A 19,456-nucleotide genomic window follows, 5' to 3' on the forward strand; every position below is an offset into this window, starting at 1 on the left:
AAGAAAGACTACAAAATATGATGTGTGCAGTATGATCAGTGCAAGATGAATCACACCAAACGGTGTCCTGTGATCTTGGAGAGATTCTCGTGGTTCCAATGGTACTAACATTTATTTTTGTGCTTCTTTTCATATTTTTCTGTGACAAAACCCAACTTAATTTATTTAAAGTTCTAAGACAACAATTGTGAAAAAAAAAATGAAGTCAAGGCGCATCTAAGTATCAGTTATAGCTGCAGTAAAGAATTCTCCGATCTTCCATACAATGCTATGAAACGAAGCACACATGCACTGAGCTACCAAGCACTGTGACCCTCTGGAGATAATATAAGCATCATGTGACATGCCTGTGAGGACTTGAGGCTATTTTGGTGGCAATGATGATACCCTTAACTATAATAGTGATGGTGAGACTAATTGTCGAGCAGGAGCCTGCAAATGCAGATCTGTGAATAAAGAATAAAGACAGCCTCGCATACAAACACACAGAAAAGATAAGATAGGACGACACCGGGGAAATGACGAGGCATGGGCAGAAAAACACGTGGAAACGGAAACGACCAGGACTCGGGAGGCTTCACGTACAACACAGACTATTCACGACGGGGTGGAATAGAAACAGTGGAAAGTCACGTAACTCTCCACCGACCTTCAGCACATTCCTCCCTAAAGGCTAAAGAGATCAAACCACTCACCCCACTCACCCTATGCTCCTGCTGTTAGCCTCGCACCCAAAACCTCTCACAGTACACCAGGATAACCACATTTTAAAAAACTGTGTTTGATAACAGCAACCAAATGACTCAATGAAAGACATAATTTGTGATCCCCCACTGAGGAAACAGACTTCTAACTTAAGCAGGCATGCTTTAATTTTTTTTATTGTCATCCTTTTGGTTTGAAACCCTTTGCTTTTGAGGAATTACGCAAAAAAAGGGAAGTGTTCAAGACACTGTTATGTCAACATCATGTTAGTAATTGAGACATAGTGGTACATCAGGACTGGACTTGTCTCTGTATTATGGAGCGATTAGCACAAAACATTCCCTCCCCTAATTCGTCACGAGGAAAAAAACATGCTTTGGAATATGCTGTGATATTTCACTCGGGGAAAGCTGAGACTTTATTGTTTTATTCTCAGAACTTCTAAACTTCTTACGTTCACAGAGGCCCGAAGAAGAGCTGTGCAGTCCTGCTGACAGTACGGCAACATCCCAAAGGCAGAAAAGCCAAGTAGCTTTTTATGATCAGCGTCCCCTTAACACTCTTGGCATCACATGATCAAAGTGGGCTAAAGGTTGCAATCATAAACATGAAAATTTTGACCTTTTGCAGTTGAATGACATGTCAGATGGCTGCGTCCCACAGAACTACTTCGCTGCTCCTATTAATAGCAGCCTGACAAAGCCTGAAATACACGATACCAAAAAAAAAGAAAAATGTTGCCACATCCACAGGAAACGTGTCTGTCACACGAAAACTTCTATTTTAAGTTTAGGAGCGTGTTTAGAACCACACGTGGAAAATCTTAGCATCTATGTGAAGTGGATTCACCCAAGAGGTTTCCTTTCTCCCTGCTAAGGTTGTATTTTAAAGAGAAACTGTAGTCACAATTTACTGGAAGCATTTTATCACCACAGTGACACATAAGAAATTTCTCAGGAAAACTGACACAACTTGCCAATGCAACACAACCAGCCGTTAGCCCACTGCAGCTACAGGAAGCTGACAGTCTGAGTGCTGCTCTGTTAACAGGACACCAGACTGATCTGCAGCAGTGATTCTGTACAAAAAAAGTTTCTCAGATGGAAGCGATTGTGGAGGCTACATTTTATTAACATTTTAGGATTTTGAATCCTAAAAGGAAGGCAGCAAACGAAGGACGATATTAAGACAAAAGACAATAATGAGCCTTTTAGTTTCACAGTCTGTCCACAGTTAGTTTCTTTGAGTGTGATCTGCACACAACTGCATAGTTACACCATAGACAGGTAAATCCAGCATTCAAATACACAACGTATACCACTACAAATATCTCTACACACAGGTACTCTTACAAACAGCCCAGCCCCCTCCCCAAAAAAGAAAAGACATTATTACACAAAATAATTAAAAACAGAGATGCCTGCGGTGACAACAGACAGGTGATATCACGTCTCCACGTCCCCGAAATATCCAGGTTTAACTCTGGCGTTCCTAATGTCTCTTATTTTAGAGCGCACTTGCTTGAAGTTGAGTCTCTCAGAAGTCTAAAGCACCTCTTGAACCTTCCACCAAAGCTCATCCTTGCCTCACTGACTCTGGCATACCGTGGACCCACTCTTGCCCCCCGCAGCGGCCTTCTTGCGCCTCTTGTTGAGCAGAGGGTTGCTGGAGGTGTCGAGATCTTTGATCTTCACCTGGTCATAGTCCACACGCATGGTCGCTAAAGCGCTGGTCATCTCTTCCTGCGAGAGAAGAGGCAGATGTTGGAGGATTTAGCTGGCGCTTACGGATGTGGAAACCGTTTGCTTTTTTACCAGTGGCACATGTATGTTTCCAAAGAGCAGCCAGTTAGCTTAGCATAACGTCAAGACATAAAATGGAGAAAACAAGCAAGCACGCTAAAGCTAATGAATTAACGCAATATGTCTGCTTTTTATTTTCCAAACAAAAAGTATAAAAAGGAGAAGCTGCGGTTTTAGTGAGGACTGTTTCTCAGCAGGGAACAGTTGCAGGTGTTGGTCAAGAAACTGTGAGGACATAAAACCCAAAGAGCCTGCAACTTTTTTTTGTTTACACATCAGTATAGGTATGAATTTTAAAAAAAAAAGAGACGATATGTTAACCAGAGAAGCTTTAAAAGTGCTGATAAGTGGAATTTATTGCTGTAGGATGGTGTCAGGTTAGCTGTTTCCAGGCTTTACACCACCCCAAAATAATTAGAGCTGACATCTATCCTCTCATTAGTCATTTTTCACACCATCAACTCTTAGAAAGGAAACAAAGGAGGATGTTTCCTATAATGTCAAAATCTTCGCTGCAAAGGCTTCCACGCAGTTCGCTGCTGTTCAAGATCTGTGCAGCAGGAAAAAACTAAGCAAAGGTAGAAAGAAAAAAGGAAACAGGCTGGAAATATTTTTATGATTTTAAAAAAAGGCCTGAACTCAAAATGAGTCAGAACAGACCTCAGAGAAAACTAAACCTTTTCCATTTACTGTGAATAAAGCTCAATATAAAGACTGTACCCTCCTGACTCTTTGCTTTTTGAGAAGTGGCCTTTTATGCAACGCTGTACCCAGTACCCACTGCAGAAACGAACAGTGGTGTATTGTGAGCGTATCATTTTGCTGAATGGTCTTTTCACACCTTATCATGACAAACCTGTTCATTCAGCTGTTGTGAAGGAATGTGCCATTCCACATGTTATTTACAGGGACTGAAAATAAGTGATTGCCTAAGTGAGACATTTTGTACATTTCTGCATGGCTGAATGAACTTGATATGAGGAAGTGGTGTTTTCTTTTGTTTAGTAGTTTAAATCAGGAAAAAATGCAGGAATGGCAAAAGGTAAGCTAAGCTTAGGTGTGTTTGGGTTAAATATTAAACTGTAACTCATACAGTTGTACAGACTGCAAACACTTCTTCACCCTGCTGGTTGTCAGGAGATAATAAGAATGTAAACACATGAGGATGGCAGTTTTCCTCACATTTCCATCATTAGAATATTTAAAGGGCCACTTTGCTGTTTTCACACATGAAAATCTGTTTAGAGGTCGTTAGGGTTTTACTCCAACAGCTGAAATTGTTGTATATGTCCTCTGTGGTTCTGAGCTTTTTAATGATGTGATCGTAAGCGGCCTTGATTACATCATATGTATGCCTTTAGGTGCATTTCAGAGCGTACATGGAGGCTTGAGGTTTCAAGAGAAACCAGAGTAAACTGGGACATTCTCATGCATTCTGGAAAGTTACCAGTTCAATATTTTTGGAGTTTTCCCCCATACTGGTCTATAAACCACTGCAACGTTAACTGAAACCCTACCGCAAGCTGAACATTTCAGCAGCCTATCATTAACAAGCTGTAATGTCAAGATGTGACCAGAGGGGGTCGATGTTGTCGTGCTACTGACCTTCACGTCCTCCCACATCTCTCTGTCTTCTGTCAGGACCCGTGTGGTGTGCAGGGGAGTGGAAGGAACCATCATGGACTGCTGCAGAGTCAAAACACAAACACCGATGAGGACGTAAGCAAACAGATGCACAGACGAGCAGGAAACAGTAGATGAGGCGTGTACGGGTGCTTACATTGATCCAGGGGTGGTTCATAAACTGGGTGATGGTCATTCTCTCGTTAGGGTCTGTCTTCAGTAGTTGGTGGATCAAATCTTTTGCTGGGAGACACAAGGCAATGCAAAGTTTACAACTTTTCACATGATGTTTGCCTTGGAGATAAAATGTCCTATTTATAGTGGATTTTGATGTGTTGAATTCAAATGTCACTATTAAAACAGCTGCTTGTCTCATTGTTTTATATATTGGTAGATAAGTTGAAAATATGTGCTGTGATTTGCTGAAACATGGGCAAATGTACAGGGAAATACAGGATATAAGGCAAAAACAGAGTTTTTACAGTTTTAACAACCATCAAAGTGAATATTTTGCATGGCCACCTTTATTCTTTAACAAAGGCTGAACTCTTAGGCATGCTTTCTTGTAATTTCTTCAATTAGTCTCGAGGTTCAGGCTCTGGGGAGAACAGACTGATAGTGTTTTATGTGTCTTTCTATTATCTATTATCAGTGCATTTGGGATCCCTGTCATGCTTTACAGAGAAGCTGTTGCCAGATAGGTGCTTTCCAGATGGTATTTTTAAATATTCTATTTAAAAATCGGACTTTTCTGACATCAATTTTGAAAATATACCCAGTACCACTGTCTGAAATTAGCTCCATGGAAGCGGAATATAAAGAAATCCCATGTGGCTCAAGACTTTTGCACAGTACTGTATATAAATAAGACTTGATATGAAAAAAAAAAGGTTTTCCCCCCAGTTGTTGATGTTTCCACAACCAAACTTATTGAATTAACAAAATATTTCACTGGTGCATTTTCTGTGAGTCAAAGTACTTTCAACAGCACACTGTGAAGGAAAAGGAAAATATTACTCAGGGATATTATGCTAAAAAAAAAAACCCCTTGTAACTTTAATTTGCATCATTACAAATTGGTTAAGGTTGAATCAAAGGTCAGAGCAGAGTTTAAATATAATACCAAGAAGAAGAAGGAGTCACTGGAGCAAACGGAGCCACATATTTAACACTGGATGCAATTTAAAGAGACGGTGACAATGGACAGAATATTCAACATTAGAACAAGATTTATTGGGGAAAGAATCCCAAACTACCTGGCTATATCTGAAAAAGTAATCCCCGCCTAAACCTAATAACTGGTTGTGTTACCCTTGGCAGGAAGAATTGCAATCAAGTGTTTGTGTAGGATTTTGGCCCACTCATCTTTGGAGAATTATTTTAAATCAGTCACATTGGAGGGTTTTCGACTACGAACCGCCTGTTTAAGGTCAAAGCACCTCAATCACATTTCAGTCCACTTTGACTAGACCACTTCAAAACCTTCATTTTGGTTTTTTGAGCCATTCACAGGTAGACTTGCTGTTTTTTTTACGGACCTCTGTCCTGCTGTGCACCTGAGCTTCAGGGCATAAACTGATGGCTACAGTTCAGGATTTTGTGGTAGAACAGAATTCACGGTTCCATCAGGTACAGCAAGTCGCCCAGATCACCTTTTGTCTCGTCAGTCCAGACTTATACCCAAGTCAAAGCCTTGGGTATAATCAAGATGAAGATGTGAGATGAGCCCTTGTGAGGTTTTTTTTTTGGTCAGCAGTGGTTTTTTCCTTGGACCTCCCCCATAGATGCCTCGTGAACTCTGACCTTAACTGAGGCACGTGAGGCCTGAAGACTTTTTTTTGAAAATTTCTAACATTTTGAGTTATTTTCCAGTGTTAGAAAATCAGCACTGCTCAGTGTTGGTCATTGTTAATCTTCAAAACTGACTAGGTTACTTTAAAAAAATATAACACTGTCAAAAGTGTTCATTTAACACTCAACAGTGTTATATTTAACACCCATTTTGGTGGACCCATATAGACACTCTCTAGTGTCAATTTAACACTGGAGATTTTGCTGTGTAACCTTTCTAAGCCTGATAGTTGTCAGTGACTTTTTAAATTAGGTCATGGCATGAAATGTTGCTTTTTGAGATCTTTTAGCTTGTTTCACTTTGTCAGGCAGTTTCTCTTTTAGCGACTTCTTGATTCGACAGGTCTGGCAGCAATCGGGCCTGGGTGTGACGGGTGAAATTAAACTCAGCTTTCTAAAGAAATGTGGTTCATCATTTATCATTCACTGTTAATTCAAGATTTAACAAGGGAGGGAATCATTTTTTCACACACAGCCAGGTTGGTTTGGATAGTATTTTTTCCCTTAATAAAAATAATCATCATTTAAAAACTGCATTTTTATTTACGTGGGTTATCTTTCTCTAATATTACATTTTTTATGATCTGAAACATTTAATTGTGAAAATATACACATATACACAAATATACACAAAACTAAGAAACCAAGAAGGGCCAAATACTTTTTAACCACACTGTAAGTAAAGTTTAAATAACAGCGAGATGCAAACTGGGGCAAGATTATATCTTGCTGTATATGATTCTCGAAAATGTTTCTGTATGATAATATCTTAACTTGACATACATTGACATTTAGTAAATCTGCAGAATTGGCCTGAGTGCAGCCCCTGCTGTTTAAGGTTTCCTGTTTCTGACAATAGAGAGCAGACAAGCAGGCCATACATGCATGAATGCAGATAAACACTGCTGTGTCACACATGATTGCAAACATTTGTAAAACCTGCAAATGTTTACAATAAAAAGACAAATATATTAAAATTGTTTTTTTTGTAATTCTCTCACAAAAGCTCAGATGTTTAGCCTACAGGAGTTTCTATTCATATGGATTAAACAGAGGGAAGCTACAGACTTTTTTTTTGCTGCCATACAAAATTAAAAGTTGTAGAAAATTTGTACATTTTTGAAGAATGAAACATGTTTATGAATTTTGCATCTCTTAAACAGCACAGTGGCTTTAATTTGACACGTCTAAGGAATTTACAGTAATTTTAGAAAATTTTAGTTTTGTTTTTTATAAACAACCCTCCGTTTGAGATCGGATATTTTTCAATGGCCAAGTCGGTCAGCTGATCTCAACCTCAACAAGCAGCAACTGAAGGAGGCTGCAGTAAAGGCCTCGCAGAGCATCTTAAGATAGGAAGCACAACATTTGGTCTGTGGTTTCTAGACTTCAAAAAGTATCTGACTGCAGAGGTTTTTTATCCAAGTATAAAAAAAAATCCTTTTATTTAAAATTATGCTACTTTGTCCAGTTGAACCTCTGAAAATGGCAGACTAAGCAGAAAAAATGGCTTTAAATCTCTAAATAGTTTATACAAAATTTTATATATTATATAATTTTCATCAAACCCCTTGTCAAAGCTGTAAATCTGCACTTAAATCATCTGTTTGATTTAAAATCCACTGTGCTGGTGTAAAGAGGCAACCCTACAAAAACTGTCCTTGTCTAAAAACAAATAGACCTAACGGTAACTATGTGTGCTCGTTGCCTATATGGCTGCAAGCTAATATGCTGTTTGACAGTGTTTTAGTTTGAGTTCCTCACCTTCCTGTGACACCTCCGACCACTCTGGATTAGGAAATTCATACTGGCCCATCCTGATCCTCCTCTTCATCCCAGGAGAAATGGCTTGGCCTGTATTCGAGTAAAACGGAGGGAAGCCGCACAATCTGCAGAGACAAACAAGCCGTAATGATGACGACCATTTAAAAACGTAATAAAATTAAGCAGCGCTTCTTGTAACAATATCCAAATACAAATACATGCGCCGTACAATAACATCTGTGGTGAAATCAGCACTGGCCTCCACACAAAGACAGTACTCACAGGATGTACATGATGACGCCCAGAGACCACATGTCACATGACTTGTCGTACTTCTCTGGGCCCAGAACCTCGGGAGCTTATCAACAGGAATACACATGTACAAACAATATAACAGTGGAGATTAGGGCACAGGCAAAAAGTGACTCAGCAGCTTATTACTGTCATTTTGAAACATCTGGCTCATTTGTTAATATGGCCCAAACCCATCCCGGGACAAAGTAAGACATCTTACCCACATAGTACGGAGTATAACAAGGAGTCTGCAAAGGATTATGCAGCGTGGTCTCCTTTGCAAAGCCAAAGTCTGTCAGTTTGAGGACCGCATTTTTCTCTTTACTTGTGTACAGCAGGTTCTCTGGCTGGAGGTGGAAGCAGCAGAGGAAAACAAGTGAACCAAGCTTTCACCAAACTACCCAGACATGACATCACATGCTTCACGATTTGGGCACTGAACTTCATCTCTGCGTACCTTGATGTCTCTGTGCGCGATATCAATGTTGTGGAGAAAATCGATGGCCGTGCCGATGTCCCTCATAATCTCTGATGCCTCTGGGAGGAAAAACAGGTAAGCAGACTCTCTCAAACCAGAAGCAATTCCAGTGTTAAAACAACAGGAGGCACAGATGAAAGAGAGCTCGCTTTAACTAGTTAACACGTCACCGTTGCTGTGTATCCATCACGTGGAGTCTGCCCTCCATCAGTCCTCACCTTTTTCAGTGAACGCCTGGTCTCCTCTGGCCTGGATTCTGCTGAACAGCTCTCCTCCCTCCATACTGGACACATAGACAAGCAGGGAGAGAACAGGGATCAGTGTATTATAGAATAGTACCCACATTTCTGTTAGTACACATGTACCACTTTTACAAAGTGCTTCACAGTTGGGATAAAAAGGCTTTAAAAATAAGTGTACATATTTGTACAGAGTCAAGCACACAGCCTTTCATTCAATCCTGCATACAAAAAGCCACAGATAACAGACAAAAGATTCAAACAAACCACAGAGCCAACCATCAGCCAACCTGATAAGGAAGGCTGTTCCAAAGTTAAGGGTCTAAAGTGTGATCACGCCTGGTTTTAAAATAAGTGTGTGGAACAGATGGGTGACCCTGATCAGACGACAGGAGTCTAGAGCTCTGCTACAGGAGCCTGTCCATGTAAGGTTGTCTGTAAATTACACATTAGAGATCATTAAAGACCTGCTTGCCTTTACACCAAAATTTGGGAGCATTTTTTTCCATCAGTAAAGGAAAGGAAGACCAAAAGAAATGTTGGTCTTCCCCCAAAGCAAAAGCACCAGGATTATTTTAAACTACTAGTGTTATTTTTTAAAGGGGGGATTCTTTTACTTAATTATGAACTATTTACTCACACTGCTAAATCTTTTGGAGTTTCTTCTGTGACGAAACGGTAAGTGAAATAATAAAAATACTGAGTGAAAGTGAAACTGAGACAGTTTAAAAACAGGAAGAAGGGAAAAACACCAAAGTCCTACTAAACAAAACTGTGTTTATACTGAATGAGTGTGCCATTATTAATTCATCTTGCAGTGATATAAACACTATTTGTCACTTCTGTAGTGTCATTAATGACTTAGCAGCACAATAAGAGGTTATTTTGCAATAACATAAACGTTTGGTTTCATTTTATATCTGAGAAACGTTCAGAGACTCACTACCAAAAACATCTTGAGCCAGATGCTTCCCACTCTCCACTTTCATTGTGTGATATAGAGAATCACTGATACCTGAAACTCCACCTTGAGTTCTTTGGAAAAATGTCTCCATAATTGCATTAAGTAAGCGCACTTACTCCAGCACGCTTCTTGTGGATCACAAATGAACTGAGAGCTGAAGGAGGAACGGGAGCTGCTAAGCTACCCACAGCGAGCCGAGCAACTTCCTTCATACAGGAAGCAGCAGACATTCTCTCGCTGTGTGTGTACCGTCAAGGTCACTACGCACATATAACAAACACCTGCCATGTCAGTCAATGCGGTGATGACAATCACTCTTTAAAATTCCCACATACTGAGCAAAGGTGTCATGCCTATGGAGTTCCTTTTTTTTCCTTCTGAATTATTCACATTTTCTCCCTTAGAGAAATAAAAAGTCCAGAGTTCAAACATGTGTCAAAGCACACACAGTTATGCGTCCTTCACTCATATTCACCTTAACTGTAGCTACTTTCCAAACCTTTAACCTTCTCCTACCTTACAACATGCATTGACTTGGACAGTCACCATATGTAGACAAGTGTTTTTGTCCTTATAAGGAAAACACTTCCCCACAACATGAGTAATACCTGAACCACACACACGCACACACACACACACACTTACACAAACACACAGACTGTTTAGCAATGGCGTTGAATTCATTACAAACAGTTTGTCATGACACATGAAGCCCAGATGAAATTCTGTCTCTATGTCAGCTTCAGAGCAGCAGCTCTTATAACTGACCTTTAACTTGTATAAAGTTAAAGGTCACTATGGCTCAGTGGGACAGAGCTTATTATGTAACTAAACATGTGTTCTACATATTTAAAAAAAAATAGACCCTTTTCTCCCAGCGGCCATGTGACATGACGTAGCTGGAAAACGCAGGTGTTACTAATCACATAATTAAGGCTCGTAAACAAATCAGACTCCCTGGTTAATGACACCGGTAACACCTGTGTTACTTCGTGTCAACATGGCTGCCGTGACGTCTGCATAACGTTCGTGGGAATGGCTTCACCGGCTGTGCTGAAAGGTGATGTAATCTCTGATTTCAAATAAAATCCACAGATGACGTAAGCGTGTGCCCGGCTCTATCCTAACCTAACCTCAGTAAAGAACTAATGTTATTATTTGACAGAAGGAGACCATATACAGGACGGCCTCTTAATTCTGTTTATATTTAGCCCAACTAACACTTTGAGCTTGAGTTGCTGTTATCTGTGCAGTTACAGTGTCACAACAGCGTTGATAGTATCTTGTTGGAAAAACATGTGGGCATGTTGTAAGACCTTAATCACTGCTGAGCTCATTTTCTTTGTTTGTCATGAAGCAAGGTTAAAAAAAAAAGAGAGAGAGAGAAAAAGCAAAAGTGTAAGCTGTAAAAATGATGCAAGGCAACTTTAGCTTGTTATTTTTAATCTTTCACTTTGTTATGTTGTCATTTATTCAAAGGGCGTCATCTTACTCGGAGCTGTGACTTATGGGACTCTGTACCCACTCCGAGCTCTTTTTCACATTAAAATACTGATTCATCATTACGTCCTACAGAATGAAAACTTCTTTAATGTCATGCTTTCAACAAAAAGAGAGCAGACTTGCTCTAAGTTTCAAGACACTGTTGTTTTTTTAAGAAAAGCTTTAAATATGAAAGTACAGAGAAAGTGTTTGATTCAAGGAAGTGCTAACTGACTGGTGAGATCCTACCACTCCATGATGATGAGCAAGCACTTCTTCCCGTGATACATGTTCTCATAGAGGCTCAGGATGCGAACGATGTACGGCCCTCCTGACACTCGCCAGTGGAGCTCCACCTCTCGCCTCGCTTTGGGACTATCATAGAGAATCTGGGAGAGACGCAGAGAGAAGGACAGATCATGTCACGTTATATAATCATTTATGAGGAGTCATTCAACTTTAACATGGATAGTTTTGGTGTAGTGTAACACAGCAGCAGCATCATTTTATAAAAACATTTTAAAAAACAAAACAAAAAAACAAAAGCAGTTTTTGTTTTTTTCTGCATAATGTGATATACATGAGCCAAGCTGATAAGTAGATGAATCAATACTAAATACGTTGATGGTAAAAATAATCAACATCGTCTTAGGTTTTACATGTCAAGACATATGTGGGTCTAAAAATTTGGCAAATACGCTCTTGTATGAAAAAATTACATGATATATTACACTGTGTTGTTATTTTTTTTAACAAAAGGTCAGTCAAAAACTGTAAAAGCAGTGAGCAGTACATCCCTACTGCTTACAAAGGAGTTAAGAGGGTAAGTATGAGCCAGGTGTTGCTAGGCAGATGCATTCAATGCTATAAAAGCAGATGATTTTTGGCAGTTCTCTGGTCTGCACCATTCAGGTGTGTGTTACACAACGTCAAGACATCACGAGTGATCTTGTTGCTCATCAGTTTTGGTTTTAATCTGATTACTCACAACTAGGGATGGGTATTGATAAGATTTTCACGATTCCGATTCCATTTTCGATTCTGTTTAACGATTCGATTCTTTATCGATTCTCTTATCGATTCTTTTTAAAAAAGGAGAACACTAAGTTCGATTAGCTTAGAACTTTGTTTTATATCTTCTCTTTGAACAAGATAGAAATTTAGGAGTAACATGGCCTTACAAACCCAACAGTGAGATCTTAAGAGATCCAGCCTACGCTCTTCAATGGGTGTCACAGGGTCCCCAGGAAAAAAAAATTGTAAATGTAAAATAATAAAATAAATATTCTTCTGTAGCAATAACAAAGCATAACATAAATTATTCAGTAGCAATTACACAAGAATATCCAGTAATGTCCCTGCCTACAATTAAACACATTCACTTACCTAAAATTGTGGGCATCTGCTGTGGCAAATGGGTTCAAGCCAGTGTTTCCAACTTAGCGACTTTGTCGCTATATTTAGCGAGTTTTCAGACCCCTTAGCGACTTTTTTTTTAGAAAAAAGGTCGCTAAAAAAAAGGACGTGAAAGCGCGTATCGATTTTACTCTCAACAAGCAGTGGGTGCTGTAACGCAGTCAGTTCTTCTTTTACTCGTATGCTGTTTTGTGGATCACAAGGTTTAAAACTACTTATAAACACACACACAAAGTAACTCCACCAGAGTGCCTATTTCAGGTCACTTTTGCCGGTCCAAGCCCGGGTAAAGGAGCAGGGTTGGAATTGTGACATTAAAAAAAACAATAATTTCTAAAATAAATTTAATTTGTAGTTCTAAATAAACTCTAAATGCATTTAGGAAGTTTTTTACTCACTTAATGTCTCTTCCACGATGTTATTTCTCTCTCCAACAACATAGGTTACAATTAGATTAGCATGACCAATTATGCAAATCAGGCGATGACATCATTTAGCGACTTCTAGCGACTTTTAGGACAGCCAATAGCGATTTTCCTTACTGAGGAGTTGGCAACACTGGTTCAAGCCTTTTACCACAAACTTAGTCACTGCTCGGTGACATTCATCTATCCTGGCCTGAAAGGAGACGCTACCGGTAGACTGCAGCGAGAACTGCCAGCATCTGAGCCAGCCAGACTCTGTCTGTCTCATCATGGTCACCTAAATGCACAGTAATAGCAGGTTTTGTAATAAGGCAGATCGCGCTAACATAATATGCACTGTTAGTTGATTATTTACCTGCCGCATTAACGGGAGAGGACGTGCAAACGTTACCGCTGCTGCTGGGTTGAGATTCACGAGTCCGGAGCGGAATTAAAAACATGACATTCATTTAAGGTTATCACGTGTTTTGTGAGCAAATGCTTTTGCATATTCGTAGTGTTTCCTCCCTTAAATGAAGTATCCACTTTGCAAGTATTGCAAGTTGCCCTGTTGTCATCCGTTCTCGTAAACTTTTGAGCGTTTGAGCCGCTTACGCGCCGTGTTTCCTGCCAGGTAAATGACGCTCCGCAACGTGGTGACGTCATTCGGGGCGACTGGAATCGATAAGGGAATCGTTTGCAAAAATGGCAAACAATTCCAAGGAATTGAAACAGTGGGAACCGGTTCTCAACAAGAACCGGTTTTCGATACCCATCCCTACTCACAACTGGAAAACATTCAAGACATCAAATTGACCCCAAGGTCAGACAATGCAGTTATACCTCAGACTCCACAGGCCTCAGTTGGTATGTTAAATGTTAAAGTTTGTGACAGCACAAATAGAAAAAGACTGAACAAATATGGCTTTTTTGAGAGGTGACTGGGGAAAAAAAGCCTCTTCAATCTAAAAGGAACATTTGCAGCATTTCTTAGCACTGCAAAGTTTCATATGAACAAACCAATGTGGAGATGTTGCGCCATATTTCACAGTGTTACGTTTGGTGAAAACCAAACACAGCACATCGGCACAAACACCCCGCACCAACTGTCCAGCACGGTGGTGGAGGGGGTGATGATTTTGGTTTGCTTTCCAGCCACAGGACCTGGGTACCTTGCACTCATTGAGTCAACCGTGAACTCCTCTGTATACCAAAGTACTTTAAATTCAAAGGTGAGGGCGTCTGTGCAACAACTACAGCTTGGGCTAAACTGGGTCAATGATACTGTTTTAATCCCAAGCACAGCAGCAAATCCACGACAGAATGACTGAAAAAGAAAAGAAGCAAGGTGTTGACCCAGTCAAAGTCCAGATAAACCTGACGCAAAGGCTGTGGCATGACCCTAAGAGAGCTGTGCATAAACAAATACCCATAACATTGCAAAGAAAGTGGGCCAAAATTCATTCACAAAGATGTGAGAGACTGATACTCATACAGAAAACCATTATTTAAGGTTTCTGCAGCTAACGGTGATTCTACAAGCTACTGAATCGTGAGGTGTGCTTAGTCTCTTACACAACTTCCATATTTTAGCTTAGCTATTGTTTAATAAGTAATGATTTATAATCTCATGCTGCGTGCTGTTCCTCCTTTGAGGTGGCATTTAAATAGTTTTAACAACTGGTGAGAATCAGATGATTTTTTTGTTGTTATGTAAAACCAAAGCACGGAAAGAGGGTACTTTCTTTTCAAAACGACTGTAAGTGGATTGGTAGTTCAAGCTCTAATGTCAGTATAAGAACTGATGCCTATAAATACTGGAATACTGGAATAGCCGGGTACTCACACAGTTTGCAATACAGCAGACACACACACATACACACACACACACACACACAGACGTACAAAGCAGGTGACAGACTTTGACATAGCACACAGTGAAGGGGTATTTTTGGATGTGACAGTGATGGAGCTATCCCCTGTTGTTCACAAGGCCGGTCTGCTTACAGACTGCGCCTGGAATACACAACACACACAGAGTTTGACTCACTGACGTATGACAGACACACATACATAAATCTGTGGTGTGTTGCAGGTGACTTTCGCAAGGCTCTACCCGAGCAAATTGGATTCAGCTGGTGGGTAAACATGAAATTTCTTGGAAACTCCAAAATGCCGGAAAGAAACAGCTCATCTGTGTAGCGCCTTTTTTTCCTCTATCTTTTTTTGCTTGCTAATGTCAAAGAGGAAGCAAAGGGTTCAGAGGACGGCAGTGTGTTAAAAGAAGAAGTTGAGGGTTTCCGGTGTCTGATCTGCTACTACATGTGTCCTATTTTGCTCACCCTCGCCCACTTGCCTTGACTTTAAGCGGAGCAGTGGGCAGGTTTTGCTTTTGCTATGTAATTTATAGCTTTATGACTCCAATCAAGAGCAGATAGTTTATGAGCTGGTTTCCTTAATTTCCTGCAGCGAAACAGAATCGGCTCTAATAAAAAGGGGCCTGTAGCACTGTAGTAAAACATAAAAAGGGTTGCAGAGGAAGGACTAAGTTAATCTTCAGGAGGATTTTGTTCTTATTTGAAAGGGCACGTAAACCAGTCAACGATGACTCGACACTCAGACGAATCAGATCTGTGTCAGGAGAAGCTTAAGAAACACTGAGACACACACCTTTAGCTGATAACGCCCACTAAATTTAACCACATGCTGCCTCCCACAGAACCTTGGTTAACACACACACACGCGCACACACACAAACACACTTTAATTGCTCGAACATGTTTACACTCTATTAAATATTAGTGAATTTCAAAGTGCTGGTCTGTATATCTTCATAAAAATGTGGTTTATCTTTACAACATCTGCCAATAAAGATCTGCTCATAAAGGCTACAGCAAAGTGGTCTAGAAAGCAGGAGACTGTGTAAGTGCTAAATACTAATGTCAGCAATCCTAACATGTTCATATTCAGAGAACATCAAAGATTTGTTGGGTTGTTTCTTTTGCTTTTGGACCAAAGTGATACACAGACTGATGATACCAATTCTAGAATCACTTTTTTTTTCTTTATAATGATTTAAAAAGCCTGAAAAACTCACTCAAAATTGTAAATGGCCTTTTTCTTCTATAGTGCTTTTCTACTTGAACCTCAGTCATTCACACACTTTGCTTTCTGTCTGACATTCACACTCTGATGAACACATCAAGGGAACTTCAGTTCAGTATCTTGCCCAAGGATGCAGATGACCTGTGCTCACAGCCACCTCTTAGAAGACTTCTACTGCTCAAGTATAAAAATACTCACAATGCATTTTTGCATATAGAAAGTGGAAGTGAAGCAATGAAAACATAAAGTTCCTCTGTGCTGTAAAGGTACAGAGTGATCAGAGTGATCCCAACAAGACACTTCCAGCTCTGTTGGGTTGATGAGGTTTAAAAGCCTAAATCCTTCAATTCATTCAAGAGGACCCCAGAGACTGATTAACTTGTTGGAGGGAGCTTAACCCTAACCTATGAGATCTTACAGAAACTTTCAAAACAAAAGTCTTTTTTGGAGCTGCCTTTAACCAAAACAGTGGGCATTTCCTTTATGGTTTGGATAATTTACACCCTGAAACACACTCATTTGTGCAACAAGTGTGCCAAAGTGATAACCACAGAACCCAAAGCCATTGATAAGATTTTGACTATGAGTAAAACAGGCCTGCAGGCCATTTAGCTTCACTCGAAAAGGCCCAATGTTCTCTTAAGTGGAACAATCATTTGTACTTCTGTCTAAGCAGTTAATGGTGGAGGTCACGAACGCATCCAAACAGCACAGGGCTCTCTCTCCCATCCCCTGCTGTTAAGTAAGAAAAATCCAAGTTAAAAGAACCAAGATAACTTTAACTGCATTACACTGAAAGGATGGCTTTGTTCAAGCACTGCTGCAAAGTAGATTAAAGCCATAGCCATCTATTACATTCAGCGCTCAGAGCAACACTTAATTAAAAAACCCAATGGGCCGGTCATCCGACTCTACATCAGTCTAGCTTCTGTTTACTTTTACTCACTATTTAACTTGACATAACAAAATTAATCAAATTTACATAAACGGCTGTATGAACAAGCACAGTGCAAAAGAAAAACTGCAGCAGCTACAATAGAGAAGACAGACTGAGCCATCAGAAGTGTTTCTTCTGCCGTCTCTTAACACCTTTTAACAGATCTTCAGAGAGAAGAAGATGGTCAGAGGCTTAATGTGATGCGTTCCCTCTCTACTTGGGTCACAGCGATCTATTGCCGGCTTTCCCCTACGGAACAGTGTGGTTGCAGTGACACACACACAGTCTTTTGGCAGAACATTAAAAGACACAAAACTTTCTTTGTGTGTTTCAGTTCTGTCATTACTTCTGACAAAAGACAAAAACTTGCTGGATTCAGATTAGCATTTTGCCTGAAGATTTTTTCCGCATCGGAAGTCTTTTTCATTTTAAGTAATTCTTTCTGCTCATATTTCTAAGCAGAATTGTTTTCTTTACCGGTCCCACCCATGATGCTATCAAGAAAAGTATCCCCTTTCTGATTTTGGCATTCTATCTTTTTTTTGTAATATTCAATTTCCTGCTGCAGTTTATCTCATTTTTAAATCTTTAGCTTTAGTTTCTATCCCAACGTTTTGGGTATGCTCTCCTTTTGACACTGCTGCCTGGCTGGCAGCTCAGATCCAGATGGATTACTGTAAGCCAGTAAATCTCTCCGGGTCTGTGGACCAGTGGTGACAGGTGAAAACCTGACGACCTGTGCATGTGTGCAGATGAGTGTGAAGGTTTCTACCGCTCCCAGAATAAAGTGTCACCATCACAGTCTGTGTGTCTTTGAAGCAGTGTATCACGTGATATTTTATGGCTAGGTGACCACACACCCATTAACTTGGAACTGATTGCAAAGGGCTGACCTTCCAGGAAACACCACCAGATAAGTGAATGTGAGCTCGGGGAGAAGCATGTACAGTGCATGTCAAACCCAGTATGATCAGTAGGTATATATACATGCAAAACCAGCAGTCTATTCATCAATCTGTCTATGTCAAACACTGGTTTTGTTAGTAACCTTTAACCTTTCATGTTCCTGGAAAAAGAAAATCCTACTTCCATAAAGGTCATAGTTCTTGATTCTTGTCTACACAAGTTTCCACTCTTATATTTTAAACCCACAGTGCAAACAAACACTTTAGGATAGCTTATGGACCCTTATGTGTGTTTCCACACAGTTAGGTATTTAAACCATACTTGCATTAGATTAGGATCAAATTTAGAGGAGCAGTAAGTGATATAAATAAATACCTAGACACACCACCATAATCCAACATAATGGACTGACGCCTGTTTTTCCAAATGGATTGACCAGTCTGGACAGTCGACATCTATGTTATTACATCCAAACAAAGTGAGAGATAAACTTGTATCAGAAACAGGTGTTCTTTCAGCTGGGATGATCTAGAGTTATCGCTTAAAAGCTATAAAGTCTGCAGTTATACTGTGAGAGTGTCAACAGGAGGGCCGGGGACAATTTATGATATACTCATGAGACTTCGATACCTTTAGCGCGCACTTCTCTCCAGTTTTCTTGTTAAAGCACTCGAGGACTTTGCCGTTGATCCCCAAGCCCAGAACCTGATTGGAGACTTTAAAATCGTCCGTCACCGCGTTTCGCTTTATCTCCAGTTTAGGGTAAGTGGGCATGGGGAAGTGTGTGGACTCTGCGTCCTTCTTGTCGGCGGCTGGGAGAACTGCCGGCTGCTCTTGCTGCAGTTTCGGGTTGCCATCCGTGGAGTCTGACTCTGTCCCACCAGTATTTGGCGGTTGCGGAGCTTTTTGCTTTCCGTTTCCATTTTGCAGCATGTTTTACACCGGCTTGCTGTCAACAGCGGTGCACAGAGGGACAAACTGTGAGCAACTCTCCGGATTAACGCGATGAGTCCAGCCCTCCTCCGGTAAATGCGTAAAGCTGAGACCTCTAACGCATCCGCCTGTCCCGTGCGGACTCTACCACAGTGACTCCACTCTATCTTCACACAGGCTTACAAGTCAGAGTCCATTTGGGGAAACTACACTATAATTCTATTCTTTAAATGTAGCTCTCTGAACTTTAGCGATCCGGGGTGGCCCGTGAGAGAAAATCTAAAAAAGAATTTGAGCGCAAATGAACCATTTAAGAAAATTCCAGTCAGACGTGTTTGGGGGTAAAAAAAAAAAAAAAAGAGGCAGTGGTGACGATTATCTGTTGATCTCGGTTTCCCGCTGATAACTCCTTCAGCTGCATTCACATGGCCAGTCGCTGTCACAGTAGTTTAAGCGCCACCCTCCTTCAGTCAAGTCATATTTCTCAACTGACCTACGCGGCCGCCTTAAAGGAGCAGGACGGATATTCAAGCATCAAATGAGCGCTGCGGGG

General features: G+C 40.4%; 1 protein-coding gene across 1 annotated transcript; it reads right to left on the reverse strand.

Annotated features, from left to right (window-relative positions):
- Positions 1-1,694: 1,694 nt before the first annotated feature.
- mapkapk3 (MAPK activated protein kinase 3) lies at positions 1,695-19,363 on the reverse strand. The gene is made up of 10 exons (XM_085353051.1): positions 18,601-19,363; positions 11,452-11,591; positions 8,736-8,800; positions 8,497-8,576; positions 8,260-8,386; positions 8,028-8,103; positions 7,746-7,870; positions 4,288-4,373; positions 4,113-4,193; positions 1,695-2,447 (listed from the first exon to the last, which is right to left on the reverse strand). Exons 1-10 carry the CDS (start codon positions 18,901-18,903, stop codon positions 2,292-2,294), a joined length of 1,239 nt encoding a protein of 412 aa, XP_085209177.1. The 5' UTR covers positions 18,904-19,363; the 3' UTR covers positions 1,695-2,291.
- Between the last annotated feature and the right edge of the window lie 93 nt (positions 19,364-19,456).

Source organism: Diplotaxodon limnothrissa, linkage group LG5, assembly GCF_057381915.1.
Source record: "Diplotaxodon limnothrissa isolate DT_005_m linkage group LG5, D_limnothrissa_male_GT1.1, whole genome shotgun sequence".
Classification (NCBI taxonomy): Eukaryota; Metazoa; Chordata; class Actinopteri; order Cichliformes; family Cichlidae; genus Diplotaxodon; species Diplotaxodon limnothrissa.